Source organism: Bos indicus, chromosome X, assembly GCF_029378745.1.
Source record: "Bos indicus isolate NIAB-ARS_2022 breed Sahiwal x Tharparkar chromosome X, NIAB-ARS_B.indTharparkar_mat_pri_1.0, whole genome shotgun sequence".
NCBI lineage: Eukaryota > Metazoa > Chordata > Mammalia > Artiodactyla > Bovidae > Bos > Bos indicus.
The window spans coordinates 88,459,550-88,479,631 of record NC_091789.1 but is presented as its reverse complement, the minus strand read 5'-3'; the positions used below and the strand labels follow the sequence as shown (position 1 = coordinate 88,479,631).

The 20,082-nt window shown below is 40.4% G+C and overlaps 1 protein-coding gene across 5 annotated transcripts in view; it reads right to left on the bottom strand.

Moving 5' to 3' along the window:
• Window positions 1-252: 252 nt before the first annotated feature.
• OPHN1 (oligophrenin 1) overlaps window positions 253-20,082 on the bottom strand; it is a 627,556-nt gene continuing 607,726 nt past the window's right edge. For all 5 annotated transcript variants that reach the window (XM_070784718.1, XM_070784715.1, XM_070784720.1 and 2 more), the window contains 4 exons: window positions 11,376-11,541; window positions 10,234-10,284; window positions 5,767-5,808; window positions 253-4,550 (listed from right to left, as the gene is read on the bottom strand). In XM_070784718.1, the coding sequence (XP_070640819.1) occupies window positions 5,775-5,808; window positions 10,234-10,284; window positions 11,376-11,541 (251 nt within the window). In that variant the 3' untranslated portion in view covers window positions 253-4,550; window positions 5,767-5,774. The remainder of the gene's footprint in view (window positions 4,551-5,766; window positions 5,809-10,233; window positions 10,285-11,375; window positions 11,542-20,082) is intronic.

Here is a 20,082-nt window from a genome sequence, read left to right as displayed (position 1 = left end):
TCTCATCTTCCTGAGTCTCAAGTTTTCTTATCTGTAGAATGGGGCTGTCACTTTCACACAGTGATGTTGTGAGGCCTTAAGGAATAACTGGACTTGGTGCAAAATAGACTGCAGATGGAGATCCCTATGTACAAACAGATTCTGAGCCCTATATTTCCTTAGAATTACAGAAGACAACAGGAACAATGATTGGATTATGCATAATATGCTCAAAGATTGTTTCCCTGACAAACTGAAGATAGAGGCCAATAATACTAGACAGTCTGTATACTTTATTAAAAGTCATGTGAATGTACTCCAGGATCTAATTCTTTTTCTTCTGATGTTACATATGTATTTCATAAAGGCATCTTTCTAGGATCTATTAATGTCCTTGGTATCAAATGATTCTTTTCCTTATGAAAATGGAGGCTTTTCTTCATCAGAAACATCTCTTCAAGGTATCTTGCTTTTCTCTGCAATTTTTAAATGCTTCTGAAGCTTTTTCTGGGCTTGTAATGTGTCGAGGCCATTAGAGGCAGCTATATTAAACATAGTATCATTGATCTACATTCTTTCAAAAGCAATTTTTCTAGTCACAGAAGTACTTTTTCATTACTTTATTTATTTTAGTTATTACAGAATTAAAGAACTTCTTGAAAAGGGAAGGATTCTTTCACATAATAGCAACTTATTTTAGATATAGTCTACATGACACCACTTATTACTCAACTTGGATGCTGAGTTTTGCCCCTCAGTGGCTGTACAATATCCCTCATATTTTTTAAACAAAAAATTCACTAATATTTTTTATTCTAAATCATCTCTTAACTTTTGCTGTCACCACAGAAAACCCTTAATAGGGATTTGATCCCAAGGCATCAAGTATTGCAGAAGCACCAAGATCATTTCATTTTGTCAAACTACATGTGTGGATGTCACCAGTCTCAGGGTGACACTGCACATGCTAGAACTTTGGGGAAGTAACAGACATATAGAAGGGCCTTTTTTTCTTTGAAAAGCCCCTAAGCCAAGGATTTGACAACTACCAACAAAAATAAATCTTTCGTGTCACAAGGTAAAAGTAAATGATCTTTTTAAAAACCATAACAAATGGTCATACTGAATGGGAGGAGGAAACATAACAGAAATCACTTTCAGCCCAGTTTTTTCTTCCCCAGTAAATTGGACCTGCATTCCCTCCTTCCCCTCAAATGCTTGCCTTTTAATATTTTGTTAATCAGGCAAGGGTCAGAGAGTCATGTCAGCTCCAGTAATATGGCCATTATATTACAAAAGGAAAACAATATGGAGTGCAGAATCAGAGAGACCTGGATTAGAAAAACAGTTGTTTACTTGTGTGACCTTGTGCCAGTTATTTTAGCCTGCTGGGCCATAAATCCTTTATCTGTAAGATGAGGATAGTACCCACTTGTATGATTGTTGTAGGGACTAAAGGATATAGTGTATATGAAGCACCTAGCACTTAGTAGGTGCTTAATAAATGCTATCACTGTCAGCTCAAGATTTACAGTTCATCCATTAGCCAGTTTCTCTCCCACTCCAGTACTTTTGCCTGGAAAATCCAATGCGGGAGACCTGGGTTTGATCCTTGGGTTGGGATGAAGAACTGGAGAAGGGAAAGGCTACCCATTCTAGTATTCTGGCCTGGAAAATTCCATGGACTGTACAGTCCATGGGGTCGCAAAGATTTGGACACAACTGAGTGACTTTCATTTTCTCTGGTTCTCAATAATCTCTCAATATTTGTGGTGGAATACAAACTGATTGTGGAATTTCCCCCCAAGGAAACCACAGTGAACCCATATCTCTAATATCTTCAAAAGTACTGAGGCTCGAATGGACACTGCTTCTGTGGCTAAAATCTGCATACCGGCTTGGTTTAGTTAGTCATCTAATGGGACAGAACAGAGAGTCCACAGCTCTGAGATTAGGGCTCAATAAGTACTTCCTGACTGAGTCCACCAGGCCTCACAGAGATTCTGTTTGGGGGTGAGCAGCAGGTAGAATGGTAGCCACTTGGCTTACTTGCTCCTGGTTTCTTAGCAACTTGACCTTTGAGACTGGGTAGAGCTGAGAGTTCAATATGGCCACTTGGATACACCTTCATTAAGAATGTTGTCAAATTTCTACTAAATTATTTCCACAAAGTCTCTCAGTGTGTTTATGTCAGATAACATGTCACGAACTCATCAATAAGCCATACTTAAGAGTTAAATCTCAGAGAAGGCAATGGCAACCCACTCCAGTACTCTTGCCTGGAAAATCCCATGGGTGGAGGAGCCTGGTAGGCTGCAGTCCATGGGGTCGCGAAGAGTCGGACATGACTGAGCGACTTCACTTTCACTTTTCACTTTCATGCATTGGAGAAGGAAATGGCAGCCCATTCTAGTGTTCTTGCCTGGAGAATCCCAGGGACGGGGGAGCCTGGTGGGCTGCTGTCTATGGGGTCGCACAGAGTCAGACACCACTGAAGTGACTTAGCAGCAGCAGCAGCAGAGTTAAATCTTGAAAGTAGCTATTGCCTTTCAGTAACACTGTTCCAAAGGCATCTCAGAGTTGGTTAGTGCATGTATGCATTCTCTTCTCATCACCCCATCTCTCACCTCCTCTTTTCCCCATGTCTATGCTTCTTCTTGATACTATAGTAAGTGCACTAGTGGGGCCTTGCTAGAAGAGTCCAATAGGAAAGTCCTTTCTCTCACACTGGACCACATTATATTGGGCTGGTCAAAAAGTTCATTTGGGTTTTTCTGTATCATCATATGGAAAAACCTGAATGAATTTTTGGCCAACCCAAAATTACACAGATTTAACAGAGGATGAGATGGCTGGATGGCATCACCAACTCGATGGACATGAGTTTGAGTGAACTCTGGGAGTTGGTTATGGACAGGGAGGCCTGGCGTGCTGCGATTCATGGGGTCGCAAAGAGTCGAACACAACTGAGTGAATGAACTGAACTGAAAGACAGGCTATCTTAAAACCTATCCTTAAATCAAGGCACCTGTATGGGAACAAGTGGTGACACTTTTTCCAGCAGCTTCTCTTCAACAAATAGGAATCAGAAATGTCTACTTGTCAGATTTCTGACTCACTTCACTAATTAATTGTGTTTTAGTTCCTTTTCAATGATTGAAACATCAAATGAGGAAGACCAGGAGCTTAGTTCTGGAAGTCCCATTTGGTGGCAAGTATATGTGGCTCAAGAAAGAGGGTAAAAGCCAAACTCTCAAAATGGTGGCCCCTAAAGCTACCAATCATGAGGCCCTTTGCTTAATAAGCATGGTATAATTGAAAGAACCTTGAGTAGGGATATTGGATCCTGTTTAGGCACAGCTGCTAACTTGCTCTGCCTCAGTTTCCACAATAGTAAACTAAGCAGTTTGACTAAATAATACTGAAAGGCCTTTCTAATCAATTATTTTAGGAATTGTAAAAAGAGTCTTTTGTCTCAAGGGCTGTGGTTCTTAATCTTTATTATGTCACAGGTCCAATTTGAAATTCACTAGAATGTTATGGACCATTTCCTCAGAAAAGGCACATTGTTGTGGAAGTCTACATACCATTTCAGAGGCTTTATGAAGTTCCTGAGTCCATAGATACTGGGTTAAGAACTGTTTTTCTCAGGCGATAAAATAGCTTATCTTCAAACAGCAAACATGAAACAACAATGACAACTACCTGGCCTTTATCCATCTTAACAATTTTCCCCAGCATTTGATCCCAAAATGGAACTCCTACAGAACAAATGCAGTCCGCCTTAAAAAAAAAAAAAAAAAAAAGAACTGTTTTAAGCTTTTGTTTCTTTCTGATTGCTTGGAAAGGAAGCTGTTAGGACAAAGCAGGAAGAAGAATAACTCAAATAGACATAGGCTTTGACATGCAAAACATGCTTTGCAGATTTGTCCTAAGTATGTAAAAGCAGGAAGGCCACCTTCCTGAGTCCACATTGGAGGGAGTATAGAGGCATCACTCTTTCTGTCTGGGCCATAGGAGCAGATGCATTCTTGGCAATGTGGTACCATGCCAGAGCTCCAAACTGGCACTAGGTTCCATATCTTCAGTAAGAAAGACATGGTAAGAGCCTCTGAAATTCAGCAAACATTCCTACTCCCTTACTTCCAAGGTAATCAATGGCCCCAACTCAAGTAACTTTTAGTTCAGGGTAAGACTTCTGAGATCAATCTTTAGCCCCAAATCTTTCAGAGATAGATGGCCTTTTGAGGAGGCAGGAAGTTCAGAGAACAGTTGAAAACTGAGCTCCTCTCTTCGACTCAGGTCAGTGGACAGCTTGGTTTCTGCAGTCTGGCTTGAGGAAGTTCAACCATTCACAGTCTTATAGGAGCTCAAGATAGACCTTCTAGGGGAATGAAGACAGAATACAAAGGAGAAATAAACTTGTGTATAGGACATGTGCCCCTTATTTTATAGCCTCCCAGAGCCTGAAGGTGCAGGGACAGGAAGAATCTGCTCTTCAGCACACAAGGGTTTGAAGAAGACCCTTCTAGAATCTGGAAAGGGTCCCCTGAGGCCAAGGATTTTACAACCTGAAAGGGAAAGAAGAGAGTAAGGAATTAGCTATGATTGGTTAAGCACTTAATAGCCACTGGGCAGTAGGGCCTCTTGTGGTAGGTAGCAAATCTGCTGAGCAACAGCAGCTGGCTAGGAAAAAGCCCTTATAACTCATTCCATAGACCAGTCCCAATATGGTGCTATAATCAGGGCTGGAAACCCTGTGCTTTTAGCCTGAACTCTAATCCTCAAAAAGTCTACAGGGGATATAGAAGCCTGATATCTCTGAGATTACCCGCCCCCCCACCCCTTGCGGAATGGTCACTGCCTTTATGGCCCTACAATAACTCCAGATTTCCTTTTACTGGGACTTTACCTTTATGAGAGCTGATAAGAAAAAGCTTATCTACCCACAGACCTTCTGAGGACTGGCAGTGATAGGAAGAAAAGGAAGGCTGAGGAGTACGTGGAAAGCTCTGCTCCAGATACCTGGATCTTGTTTATGCATGTATTGGTTTATATCATGCCAACAATCTGACTGTCAATCAGAACTAGGCAGAGAAAGAAATTTCCATGATCTCCATGGCTCTGGTGATCTTAGTAAGTTACGTATCCCCTCTGAACCTCAGTTTCTTTATATGTTTAGTGAAACATATTATCTTCCTTATTTTTGACATTTGATATGGACTAAATGAGTTAATGGATGTGAAAGCACTTTGCATTTGACATATACAAAGAACTAAGGATGAAGATTCAAGGAGTATGAAATAGTGATTTGGGCTGAAGGAATGAAATCCTTCTACAAATACTAAGGTAGACTCTTTGGACCTACCAAAATATCAAATGAGAGTTTACTGATATTCTTACAGACCCAAAGGATGTCAGAATTAAAAGGTTCCAAACATTTCATTTTACATATTAGGAAATTGAGGCCCAGGAAAGGAAATGTAATTGCCCCAAATGTCACAATCTAGGATTTCTAATGACCTTGATTCAAAGGCAATTCATATAATTATACTGTAGTTTGGCTGAGAGAGAAAGAAAGAGAAAGTAAACTTAAAAACATAGAGAACCTCAGTATAAAAAGACAGTAAGTATAAGGATCATGTAATTACAAAGTAGTAAACTGAGTCACGGAGGTTAATTCCCACCCTCTGGACCTATATGGCATTCCAGTTCTCAAAAACTCAGATCTCATAAAGAAGGCATATGTGTAACAAGGTTTTGTAATCAGAAGAGGATACTACATACCTGAGGCCTCAACTCTCATCTCCAGGAAGTCTGCCTTGAGAACTGCGGGTAAAGGATGAAAGACATTTCACTAAGACTCTAGAAATCAGAACTGGAAAGGCAAAACAAGTGGGTGGGTAACCCTTCTAAGGCCGTGCCAATCCGGCCATTTGAAAAATTAGGAAGTGATTCCATCCAGATATTTCAAAACATCTCACTCCATGGTTATAGGTTAGGCTACCTCTCTAGCAGATTTAGAGAGCCCAGTGTCCCAGACACAAAAACACCTTTCAGGTGCTACCACAATCCTTTGAGTGTCATACAATGGGAGGCTAGGGGAGACCAGAGAAATTGGCCTAAGACCAAAGACTACATTCTATGATTATCTCCAATGAGAGAAGGGCAAAGAGGAAAGGCAAATGCCTTGTATGGAACATGAATCTTCCTTTGCCTCAGAGACCAGACAAGCTTTGCCTGGATCTTGATGTCTTTAGATCAGCCCTAGGGTCACCTTGTCTAGAGATGGTTGGAGGAAAGAGAAAACCCTGGATAATTAAAGTCCATATAATGTGGGCAGAAAATCCCAGACAACAGCTGGTCCCAGGGCTATGTTCTCAACATTGTTTTTCTCCTCTCTCTTAAGTCTATTTATACCTACTCCCTGAGTGATCTTATTCCCATTCATGATTTCAATCCCCATCAAGCACTGAGACCCCACCTTCACCCCCAAAGGCTACTATTCATATTGTAATATATGTGAATAAATTTGTACAGTGTCGGTACTCAATAATTCTACCCCTAAATGTATGTAGGTCCAGTACCAATTACTAGTCTAAGTTGTAGTTACCCATTGGTCATTACTATCTGGATGTCACACAGAATCTTAATACACACTGTGTCCAAAATTGATCAGAGAAAGTTTTCCACAAAACCTGTTCCACCATGATTTACTATTGCTACCATCTACCCAGCTGTCCAAGTTAGACTTTTTCTCTCTTCATCCTTCTCCAATGTTCCATATTTGAAAAGTCATTAAGGTCTTACTGCTGCTGCTGCTAAGCCGCTTCAGTCGTGTCTGACTCTGTGCAACCCCATAGACGGCAGCCCACCAGGCTTCCCCATCCCTAGGATTCTCCAGGCAACACTGGAGTGGGTTGCCATTTCCTTCTCCAGTGCATGAAACTGAAAAGTGAAAGTGAAGTTGCTTAGTCTTGTCTGACTCTTAGCGACCCCATGAACTGCGGCCCACCAGGCTCCTCCGTCCATGGGATTTTCCAGGCAAGAGTGCTGGAGTGGGGTGCCATTGCCTTCTCCAAGGTCTTACTGAGTCTACCTCGAATCTATCCTTTCATTCTATTCCTGCTAACAATGCCATATATCAGGACCTCATCAACTCTTGCTAGGATGATTAGCCTCCTAATTGGTCTCACTGCCTTCAGGTTTTACTCTCCTATCTTCCTCTTTACCAACAGAAAGTGTGTGTATTTCAAAATAATTCATGCAGATTAGAATATGCATTGTCATTTTTTAAGCTTTTAAGCTCTTCATAATGACTAGAGAATAAAGACTGAACTCCTTGGTATGGTATATAAGGCCTTTACAATCTGGCCCCAATCCATCTTCCTGGTCTCACTTCCAGCTGAGCTTCCTTCCCCTCACCCCAACATTCCAGCCAAAGTGGAACACTAAGCACTTTGTGACCTTGCGTTGCATAAGTGGTTCTGTCTTACTGAAATATTTTCCCCTCCTTTCTCTTTTGAGTTTTTAATTTTTAAATTGTTGTATAAGAGAGATAAATGAAAAGTGAGGTCATTCAAATATCAGGTTACATATAGTCAGGTGTACAAATTGGAGGCAAAAAGGGGCACAGCAAAGGTTAAATAGATTATCATTTTCATTAGTGATGAGATGAGACTGACTGTGGCTAGTCTAAGAATTTTGACCAGCAGCCAGCATGTAGATGCACTGATGAAAATGGTGGTTACAAAACTGGGGTCAGAAAGAAAAACACCAATACAGTATATTAACACACACATATATATATATATGGAATTTAGAAAGATGGTAATGATGGCCCTATATGCGAGACAGCAAGAGAGGCACAGATATAAAGAACAGACTTTTGGACTCTGTGGGAGAAGGCAAGGGTGAGATGATCTGAGAGAATAGTGTTGAAACATGTATATTACCATATGTGCAATAGATGACCAGTCCAAGTTCAATGCATGAAACAGGGCGCTCAAAGCTGGTGGTGCAGTGCACCAGGGTGGGATGGGGAGAGAGAAGGGAGGGAGTTCAGCATGGGGGGGACATATGTACACCCGTGACTGATTCATGTCAGTTTATGGCAAAACCCACCACAATATTATAAAGTAATTAGCCTACAATTAAAATAAATAAATTAATTTTAAAAAGTGGGTCTAGACGGAAGGGGTGCTTTTGTCATGTGGATGCTGAGTGGGAGGACTCTGTAGGTACCTAGGCAGGTGACTCATGACATATTGGAGGACTGGTGTACCCAGCTTGGTCTTACACACACTCCTGCCAAGATAGAATCTGGGGATAAGGAAGAGGATTAAATTTAGGTTCCAGAGGCCTGACTATAGGACTGGTAGGGTCATCCTCCATCTTGAAGTGCCTGCTTTGGCCATAGTACCCTATGTTGCAGTTGGTCCAAGATTTCTCTGAGCACTATGACAAAGCCTAGGCAATGGTTACCAATCTTTCCACATTTTCAACACCAGTTTGGCTACAGTTTCCCTATTAGAAATCAAACTGCCTTAAAGATTCTACTGGACTTTGTTCATGCCTAGTACATGTACAGCTCAATGCCTTGGTTCCCTGTTCAAGGCTACAGAGCAATCGTTCTCATTTTCAGTGTATTCTACCCACCTTTCAAGTTCCATCTCAGATACCACCACCTCTAAAAAGCTTTCCTTTAGATATGCGCACTTCATTCTGTTAACTCAAGATTGTTTTATTCTATTTTCCTGGTATTTATTTATCGTATGGCTTATCCTAGGGAGGGAGGAAGGACTACCCAGAAGTAGTAAATAGTCCTGCTTATAGGCAGATGCTTTAAGAATATTAAGGTGTCTCTTTCTGTTTTTCTTTTTTTCCCCTCAAGGCTATCTGATTAAGCCTGCTTCAAAAAATATTCTAGGTAAAAACTTTATTTTCATTATATTAGTAAAAGAAATCTAAGGCTTTGACCTTGCTTTCATCTGTTATGGTAGAATAAATGGTAAATTATTGTCTAAGGAGAATATGGTCTAGACTAGAGTTCCATGTGGCTGACTGCCAAGCAGAATTTGAGTGGCCTGCTATTCAGAATCATGTCCTGGTGAGTCAGGGCCCACAATTTTAACTAAATGATGTCTAACCTATCCCAGCTCCAGTGCTGGTAAAAGCATATTACTCTGCTTTTAATTGAACACCCAGAAGAGTTACACTCCTATTACCAACCAGGAAACACAATTTTGATCTCTCTGATAAGCAACACTAAGTGAACTCACAGAAGAGTCCCTGAAGGATAAGCAATCATTTCTCCAGGTGTTCCAATCTAACGGGTCCCAAATGATAGGCCTTGAAAAGTTTATACCAGCACTTGAAGAATTTTAAAAACAAATTAATTGGAAGGAAGAAAGGAAAGAAATGTAAAAACCTAGATTCCCAGGTCCTACTCCTGGAGATTCTGTTTAAATGAGTCTAGAGTGCAAGGTAGGAATCTGTGTTCATTTTCTTTTCCCTCAAAATTTTCCAGGTGATTTATATGTGCAGCCAGTTTGAAAACAACCACCTAAGTCTAATGCTTACCTCTGGAATCAGGACTATGCTCATTCTAAGGCTGTTTTTGTTAGAATGTTGCACTCTATATATTTCTATCTGTTGTCCTTTTAGAATAAAATAGGATCTAAATAAGCAAACTAACAAAAAAAAAGACCTACAATGAGCATAATATTTTTGCAATACCACTTGGCATGTGAGTACTCTGTGTGTGTGTGTGTGTGTGTGTGTGAGAGAGAGAGAGAGAGAGAGAGAGAGAGATTGAAAAACAGAGTCAGAGAGGCAGAGACAACAAATATAGAGACAGACAAAGAAAGAGAGACATGGAGAGAGAGAGAAAAAAAGAGTCAAAGAGATAGGGAAACTGAGAGACAAAGAAACAGAGACATAAGTAGAAAAAACACAAAGAGAGATAAAGAGACTGAGAATTACAGAGACGGAGAAAGAAATAGTGTAAAAGAAACAAATAGGTAAGAGTGACAAAGGCAGAGAGACACACAGGTATAGGGAAAAGGCAGAAACACAAGTTAAGACTGGGGAGACAGAAAGACAGTGTTGGGGGAGAGAAAGGAACAAACACAGTCAGACAGAGACAGAGCTACAGGAAACAGAAAAGGGGAATGTTAAGAGAGTAAATGACACACTCATGATGCATTTGTTAAAAAGTGATTTGGTTTCAGTTCTGTCACCTGCATCTCTTACCTTCCTGTTTTCCGGGAAGCTGTTTCAAAGAATCTGGTCCTGGAAGCCACTCTGCAAACAGAAGTCAACCAAGTCCCATCAACTGCTCTGAAATATGTGTGAGAACCAATGGCCAATGGAAAGGAGAATAAAATATGAACCAGACAGGCCACCAATGCCACGTTCTGCCTTAGCTTACAAAGGATCTGGGTCTGAGGGAAAATCTACATATCAGAATGTGAAATGGCTCAGACACCATAGGCACTCCCAAGGCTATGGCTGATACCCTCTGCTTCCCCTTGGTTCAGAATGTTCTAAGTATGATATGCATTCAGGCTAGTCTTGGGAGAAATAAGTGAAACAAGTTCTTGGTTTCAGAGTATAGTTTTTGGCATTATGTAAATACACTTAGCTAATCAGTCCAAGCGGTAGAGGCTTTTATTTTCTTACTTCCTCAATTTTACAATTATGAGACAATAAACACAAGAAAAAGGAAAACCAGGAAGCAGGATACTGAGAGTGGTCCCAGGCACTGGCTACAGAGAGGCCAGCCAGGCTAGTTTTGTGGCCAAGCAAGGCAGGTCCCTAAGGGGTGCTGTGGCCCCATCTTAGCTGCTCTATCCCTGGTATCTTGGCTTGCAAGCCAGCCTCAGGAAGGCCTGCTGGATATTCGTTCTGTTCTTACCCTGTAAGATGCTCTATGGAGAATGAGAGTCATTTAGGAAAATTTTTAAAATCATACTTTCTCTTTTTTTAAAAAAGCCTTAAAGTACAAGTAAAATGAACAAATCTGTTCATTAAATTACTTTAAAACAAGTAGTAATAATAAGATAAAAAATTTCCAGGCCAAGGAAGCATGAAAGCAGCAGGTAATCTTATTACCCTACAGAGATCAGGGCAACTAAGAAAAATGGGTCTCCTATCAGGCATTAAGTTTTAAACACTTCAGCTTAGGAAAGCTCTTAGGAAAACTCTCCCAGCCTTAAGCTTTGAGTAGAAAACTCTGAACAGGGCTGGTCCATGACAGTTCCCTTCACTATGAAGTGAATGATGCCCCAGGGTTGTGCATTGTACACCCTTTACAACCATAATGGTAATCTTAAAAGCATTCTTAGTGATCTAAGGTGGGCTTTAGGTCAAGGTTGAAAAACAGCCCTACTTACACAGATGATGGGATTTCCCCTGCATTGCCAGCCATAACATCTGGCTTTGGTTCTGGTTTCTGGGTAGTAGTTGCCCGGCAGGGAGGGTCTGGAGGCCTCACTGGGGGTCTGATGATGGTTGGCTTTTCTCCTGGAGGCCGCACTTTGCTGAAACTGTCAGAGTCTCCTGGAAGAGAGAACAACAAAAATTTGGACAGTTAGCCAAATGGAACACTACTCCTCCGGAGGTACCCAATATTGCAGTGATATTGGCCACCTTTCTTGGTCCCCATTTCTTTTTGGTTACTAACAATTCTGGATTAAAAAATTATTCTAGCAGCTATCCCTTCAGATAGTCTAGTCTATGTTTGAACTCCAGCTCTGAAACTTCATATTTGTGTCACCTAGGGCATCAATTTGCTCAGTCTCAGTTTCTTCAACTATATAAAGACCAATAAAACACATAGCATGTGCTTAGTCAATATCTGATCACTGAATGGATGGACATGAGTTTGAGTAAGCTCCAGGAGTCGGTGATAGACAGGGAAGCCCGGCATGCTGCAGTACATGGGGTCACAAAGAGTTGGACATGACTGAGCAACTGAACTGAACTGAACTGAGGATATCAATTTGCTCAGTCTCAGTTTCTTCAACTATATAATTAAGACCAATAATACATTATCTTACAGAGGCATTAGGAGAATTTACTTAGGTACTGGCTCAGATGGTAAAGTGTCTGCCTGCAATGCGGGAGACGCGGGTTCGATCCCTGGGTCAGGAAGATCCCCTGGAGAAGGAAATGGTAATCCACTCCAGCACTCTTGCCTGGAAAATCCCATGGTCGGAGGAGCCTGATAGGCTACAGTCCATGGGGTCGCAAAGAGTCGGACATGACTGAACGACTTCACTTTCACTTTTCACTAACATGTTTAGTATTATGACTGACACATAGCAGGTGCTTGGTCAATATCCGATGATGAATTTGTTATAGTCATCATCACCAAAAAATCAGGTTCTTTTCACTTAAACCTTGACTATTGTAGCAGTCTCCTAACTGAACTTTCTACCTCTATGTCTCTAGTCTCCATGTGACTCAGCACAAAATAAATACACATAATTTTTTTAATAAAACAGTTCTGGCAGGAGTATATTGGAACAGATGCATGCACACATTGCTCGTAGCACTATACAGTGGGCTTACTCTATCTAGATAGCCTGACATCAAGAATTGTGGAACAATGTGGATGAAATGCAAAATAATATATATGAGACAGTTCATGCTCATTGATCCAGTTGATCCACTTTGAAGAACAGACCAAAGAAATTAACCCAAGAGGAAAAAATAAGCAATCAGCACAAAAACATGTTTCTTAGTAGCACAAAGTCAGACTCAAGCACAAAGGAAATAATTAAATTCTTACAGGCATTTAACCAATACATATTATGCATGAAATAACAAGGATTTAGGCTAGGTGAAAAACGTATTCATATAAAATAATATTAACTGAAGAAAAGGCCACAGAAATATTCATGGCCTGATGAACCCCATCCGGAAATAGACACATGTGTAACTATGCAAGAGTGTTATCAGATTTTGATATTCACTCAGTTTTTGTCAGTAAACCTTGATAATCATTTTTTCTTCTACAAAACTTTTTAAGGTAAATGTAAAAAAATCAACTTTAATCCATAATCCTTAAGTATTTGAAAATTGCTTTTCTAGATTTTCTCAGTGGCTATAAAACGTACAGGATAAAGTTCAAACTCCCTAGCAAAAATTCAAGGCCCTCTATGAGTTGGTCCCAAATTATTATCCCAGGCACTAACACTGGACTTTAACTCCAGCTCTACTTTTGTTAAACCAGTCTCCTCACTGGCCCTATCAAAGCAATCCCTTGGTTCTTACTTTTAGATGAGACAGTATGGTACAGTGTAGAAAGTACAGAGTCTTGAGTTGGGCAGATCTGGCTTTCAGGCCTTGTTCTGCTACTTTTAAGCTGTGAGACCCTGGACAGTTATTTCAACTCTTTGACTATCAAGGTATTCAGCTGAGAAATGGGTATAATAACCCCTCCTCACGAGGTAGTTTTAAGAACTAAATTAGATGGCTGATAGAGAGTACCTAGGTGACAGCTGGGATAAGTAAGTGTTAGACTCTGCCCTGCTTCTTGTCTGATATATACCCCTGTTTTCATGTTTGATCTGTATTGAAAGAAAAAGAAAAGAAAGAAAGTGAAGTTGCTTAGTCATGTCTGACTCTTTGCGACCCCGTGGACTGTAGCCTACTAGGCTCCTCCGTCCATGGGATTCTCCAGGCAAGAATACTGGAGTGGGTTGCCATTTCCTTCTCCAGGGGATCTTCCTGATCCAGGTATCAAACCTGGGTGTCCCGCATTGCAGGCAGATGCTTTACCCCCTGAGCCACCTGGGAAGCCCAATCTGTACTGAAACCACCCCTAAACACTCAGCTCAAATCTCAATCCTCTGAACACTCCACCTGGCATAGGTAATTTCCATCCATGTAAATGCTCATAAAATACATATATTGCTCTGTAGGGTTTTTTCATTCCTCTAGCTAGTCATTCTTGTGAGGGAGACAGATATGAAAAAAAATGATAATGATAATACGGTATGATTTGTGCTCTAATGGTGATATGAGCCAAGTACTATTCAGTCACACACAGAGAAATTCTGTCTCCCCATCTAGGCTGTATCTTACATTTCTGGACACATCATTCCCCTTAGCACCAGGTCATGTACACAGAATTGTAGCTAAATAATGACCAAAATAATAATAATAATCTAAGTTTTCTAAAATGTTATACCATTCAAAGTACTCTTCCAGATAACTATTGATGTTCACAATAAGCTTGTGAGGAAAGAATAGCAGATGGGTCTTATCTTTTCCATTTTACAGAGAAGTAAACTAAGGTTTGGAAAGGTGAACTCACTCATCCACGATCACATAATTAAGTAAGTGGTAGAGAGAGGACTAAGACTTATAACTCCTATTTCTGCATCCACTGTTCTTCCCAGTGTTTGCTGTGTTGTTGTTAGTAGTAGTAAAAATGAAGTGAGTCAGAAAGAGAAAGATAAATATCATATTTTAATGCACATATATGGAATCTAGAAAAATGGTACTGAAGAATTTATTTGCAGGGCAGCAGTGGAGAAACAGACATAGAGAATAGACTATGGACATGGGGAGAGGGGAGGAGAGGGTGAGATGTATGGAAAGAGTAACATGGAAACTTACATTACCATATGTAAAATAGATATCCAACGGGAATTTGCTGTATGGCTCAGGAGACTCAAACAGGGGCTCTGTATCAATCTACAGGGGTGGGATGGGGAGGGAGATAGGAGGAAGGTTCAAATGGGAGGGGTATATGTATACCCATGGCTGATTCATGCTGAGGTTTGATAGAAAACAACAAAATTCTGTAAAGCAATTATCCTTCAATAAAAAATAAATTAAAAAGGAAAAAGTTATAAATGATAACAATAATGATAATGATAATAAAATAAGTGATAAAAATTTAGCTACCATTTTAATTGAACACCTGCTCTGTTCTAGATACTATGATACTATAGTCAGTGCTTTATGCACATATTCTCATTTAACACTAGCCATAACCCTGAAAGATAAAAAGTATTATACCTGTTCTACAGCTGAGGAAACAGAGAGATGAGAAGCAACCTCATAGTTAATTGGCAATAGATCCTGATCTATCTACTTTCCAAAGCCCAAGTAGTCACAAGTACCAGTGATTTTCAACCCTGGCTAAACATAGAGAACACTGAAATTATATAGTACTGGGGACCGAATAGCCAGAGATCCCAGTTTAATTGATTAGGGTAGGACCTGGGTATGGATATTTTCTAAAAGTTCCCCAAGTGACGCTATGTATAGCCATAGTTGAGAACCTCTAGCCACATGATGGTGCTTGCTCACCTGCAGATCAGATTAAAACAATTGACAACACTGTTCCATTTCTACTGGTTGCTGGAGTGAGTACTGGATAGGAAGCATACACTTCAGTCAGAGCCAGAAAACATTTCTACCTGAAGCTGTGTCCACCCTAAGGCTATCATTTCCTTTGATGAGAGAACTGGATGACACTCCCTGAAACATGAAACCTATTCATTTACCAGTTGCAGGCACATCCAAATAGACATCAACCTAAGGCCTTGTAAAACAAATGTCATTAGACTTGCATCTTCCTAGGCTCTTTATGAAAGTGAAAGTCACTAAGTCATGTCCGACTCTTTGTGACCCCATGTACTGTAGCCTGCCAGGCTCCTCTGTCCATGGAATTCTCCAGGCCAGAATAAGGGAGTGAGTAGCCACTCCCTTCTCCAGGGGATCTTCCCAATTCTGGGATCAAAGCCAGGTGTCCCACATTGCAGGTGGATTCTTTACCATCTGAGCCACCAGGGAAGCCTGAGAATACTGGAGTGAGTAGCCTATCCCTTCTCCAGGGGATATCCCCCACCCAGGAATTGAACCATGGTGTCCTGCATTGCAGGCGGATTCACCAGTTCAGCTGTAAGGTTCTTTATTGGGAGCTACAAATGGATGTTTCATTATAAGTCGAACTTCAAAGTAGTAGCAAAGGGCTTTCTTGGTTGAAAGACCCCAATGTTGTTCTCTCTTACCTCTAATGTCACAGCAAAGCCACAAGTCAAACTGAGTTAGATAGGGAAGAGTAACAATACCCAGGAGTCAAGAGACCTAGATTTCAGTATTAATACTAAAACTAACTTGCTGTGTGACCTTGAATGGATCATTTCCCTACCTTTACAATGTGGACTTGGACTGCTTTCCAGATCAATGGGTCCATGATATAAGTCTATAGGCCTATATCTTTCCCTGCTGACCTTCATATGCTACTCTAAAAGACTGTTCTGATCATGTACCTAACTAGTTTGAAAAAAAATCTCCAGATAGCTAGATAGATAATAGTTAGATTTAGATTTCACAGCTCCCTGTTATCTGCAGTATAAGCACAAACATTTTTAAACCTGGAATTTATTACCTTCTTCGGTCTCAATTCAACTGATCATTCTGGTCTACCTTTCCACCATTCCTCTTCACATATCCTATAGTCTACACAAATCGTATTACTTCTTGTTCCACGTACACATCCTACAATTAATAATCTCTTTCTCAGATGCCCTCTATTCCTTATTATATACCGCAATTTGCATCATCCATCAAGATTCAACTTAAGTTTCATATCTTTTGGAAGCCTAATATGCTGCAAATTCCTTTCTCTCACTCTTACAGCACCAATCACCTTGTACTTTGATTCAGGGCTCTTTGTTTTGTTGGTTTTACCTCCCTGATTAAGATGGAGCAACCTGAGAGCTAGATCTAGGTGAGATCCTTCTCTGTAGTCAGCAAGGGCCCAAGTACATTGCTTTGCATTTAGATGTTATTTAATATTCATTGAGAAAAGAAAAATGTAGCTCACTCCATTAGAAGGACAACAGGAAAAGCTTTCCATTTTCAAGTCCCCATTTGTGCCATCTGTGATACACACAAACATGATATACCGAAATATGAGGGTTATTCTAAAATATAAACTGAAAGGTATTCAATTTATTGAGTGTTTCTTGAGGGTTTTTTTTTTTTTTTTTTTTTTTGCCCAGCCTTATGCTGTCACAAGAGATGCAAACAAATGATTTGACATAGACTTTGCCATCCAGAGGCTTAAAACTGAGTTGAAGAATGAGTCATACTCATGGAAAATAAGCATGGATATTGTAACTCAGCATCCACACTAAAGGGTCAAACTTGGGTGCCAAAAGAAATGGGTTAAGGGAGAGTTCCCTGGGGTAGGATTGTCAAAAGGCTGGACTTTGAGGAAGATGGCTAAGAAGCCTTCCTTGCCCCTTCCCCTTATCAATGGTCCTCCTATTTCTGAGTGTTTGGCATGGTCAGAGAGAGGCTGAGGGTGGAAAAAATAGCTCTGAGCTCTTTTATAACCTCAACATTTAGAGCTTGAGGCTTCTCATCAGCTGTAGAATATAGAAGAATAAACATCTACAATCTTCCATGCCTGCCATTTCCTAAAAGGCTGTTACCCAATCAGTAGCACCCGGAGAAGGCAATAGCACCCCACTCCAGTAGTCTTGCCTGGAAAATCCCATGGATGGAGGAGCCTGGTAGGCTGCAGTCCATGGGGTCGCTAAGAGTCGGCCACGACTGAGTGACTTCACTTTCACTTTTCACTTTCATGAATTGAAGAAGGAAATGGCAACTCACTCCAGTGTTCTTGCCTGGAGAATCCCTGGGACGGGGGAGCCTGGTGGGCTGCCGTCTCTGGGGTTGCACAGAGTTGGACACGACTGAAGCGACTTAGCAGCAGTAGCAGCAGCACTATCATTTTCAAACTTCTATTATATTACCAGAAGTTCTGTATACCTAATCTTACTCAAACACCAAAAAAAAATCTTGCTTGCAATATAGGCATTGTCTTCACTTACAGTTGAGAAAACTGGCTCAGAGAAGTGAAGTTTACCTCATTAAGATCATGTAGTTAGTAACTGGATGCCTGTAAAATCAAAATAAATGCTACCTTAAACTGAATACTCCTTATGTGCTAACTATATAGGTATCTCATTTCATCATTATTGCAATCCTATACACATAAATATCTTCATTTTACAAGTTAGGAAACTGGGCTCAGAGAGGCTGTGACTTCTCCAAGGTCCCACAACTAGGATGAAGCAGGACCAAGATTCACATTCACGTCTCAGAGACTCTGGAGCCTAAGTCACACCTGAGGCTTCACTAAGCCTTTTCAGCTTAGTGGTATTTATACCAAATTGTATTTCCTTGTAATTTATGTTTAACCTTGGACTTTAACATGACTTTTACTATAAATTGGATCTGCCTCTCCAGCTCAACTTGTTCCCTCCCTCCCCATTCTCTATCAAATGACCATAACTAAAGAATCATAACATTTATAGATTTCTTAGGACTTGAGTAGCCCTCATTGTCAACAAAAGAATCTGAAATGCAGTTCATGGGTGCAATGTCAAAAATGACAGAATGATCTTGGTTCATTGCCAAGGTAAACCATTCAACATCACAGTTGCTGTTGTTGTTCAGTTGCTCAGGTGTGTTTGAACTTTGTAACCCCATGGACTGCAGCACTCCAGGCTTCCCTGCCCTTCACCATCTCCCAGAGCTTGCTCAAACTCATGTCCATTGAGTCAGTGATGCCATCCAACCATCTCATCCTTTGTGGTCAACATCACAATAATCCAAATCTACGCCCCAACCACTAATGATGAAGAAGCTGAAGTTGAACAGTTCTATTAAGACCTTCAATACCTTCTGGAACTAATACCAGAAAGAGATGTCCTTTTCATCAGAGGGAACTGGAATGCAAAAGTAGGACGTCAAGAGATACCTAGAGTGACAAGCAAGTTTGGCTTTAGAGTACAAAATGAAGCAGGGCAAAGGCTAACAGAGTTTTGCCAAGAGAACGCACTAGTCACAGCAAACACCCTCTTCCAATAGCACAAGAGAAGACACTACACATGGACATCATCAGATGGTCAATATATAAATCAGATTGATTATATCTTTGCAGCTGAAGATGGAGAGGCTCTATACACTCAGCAAAAACAAGACCTGGAGCTGACTGTGGCTCAGATCATGAGCTCCTTATTGTAAAATTCAGGCTTAAATTGAAAGAGGTAACTGGTTGAATGGTATCACTGACTCAATGGACATGAGTTTGAGCAAACTCCAGGAAATAGTGAAGGACAGAGAAGGCTGGCGTGCTGCAGTCCATATTGTCACAAAAGGTTGGACATGACTTAGTGACTGAACAACAACAAAAAAGTGAGAAATTGATAGCGACACAGTAATTGTAGGGGACTTTAACTCCTCACTTACATCAATTAATAGATCATCCATACAGAAAGTTAACAAGGAAACAGAAGTCTTAAATGAAACAGTAGAGCAGATAGACTTAATAGGTTCATACACAACATTCCATCTAAATGTAGCAGAATATATGTTCCTCTCAAGTGCACATGGAACATTCTCAAGGAAAGACTATATGTTGGGACCAAAAATAAGTCTCAATAAATTTAAGAAAATTGAAATCATATCAGGCACCTTTTCTAATCATGGAATGAAACTAGTAATCAACTATAAGAATATTTAAGAATTATAAATATGTGGAGAATGAACAACATACTACTGAACAACTATTGAGATAACAAATAAATTAAAGTAGACATTGAAAATTACCTAAAGACAAGTAAAAGTGAAAACATGGCATACTTAAATATATTAGATGCAGCAAAAGTGGTACTAGACAGAAGTTTATAGCAATAGAGGCTACCCCAATATATAAAATTTAGGGTTTCCCTTGTGGTTTAGTGGTAAAGAATCTGCCTCCATGCAGGGACACAGGTTTGATCTCTGGTCTAGGAAGATCCCACATGCCACAGAGCAACTAAGCCCATTCATCACAACTATTGCACCTGTTCTCTAAAGCCCAGGAACCGCAACTACTGAGCTCAAGTGCTGCAACTACTGAAGCTTGAATGCCCTAGAGCCCATGTCAGCAACAAGAGAAGCCATTGAAATGAGAAGCCTGTACACTGCAACTAGAGAGTAGCCCCCTCTTGCTTCAACTAAAGTCCACACAGCAATGAAGACTGAGCACAACCAAACATAAATAATAAATAAAGAACCTTT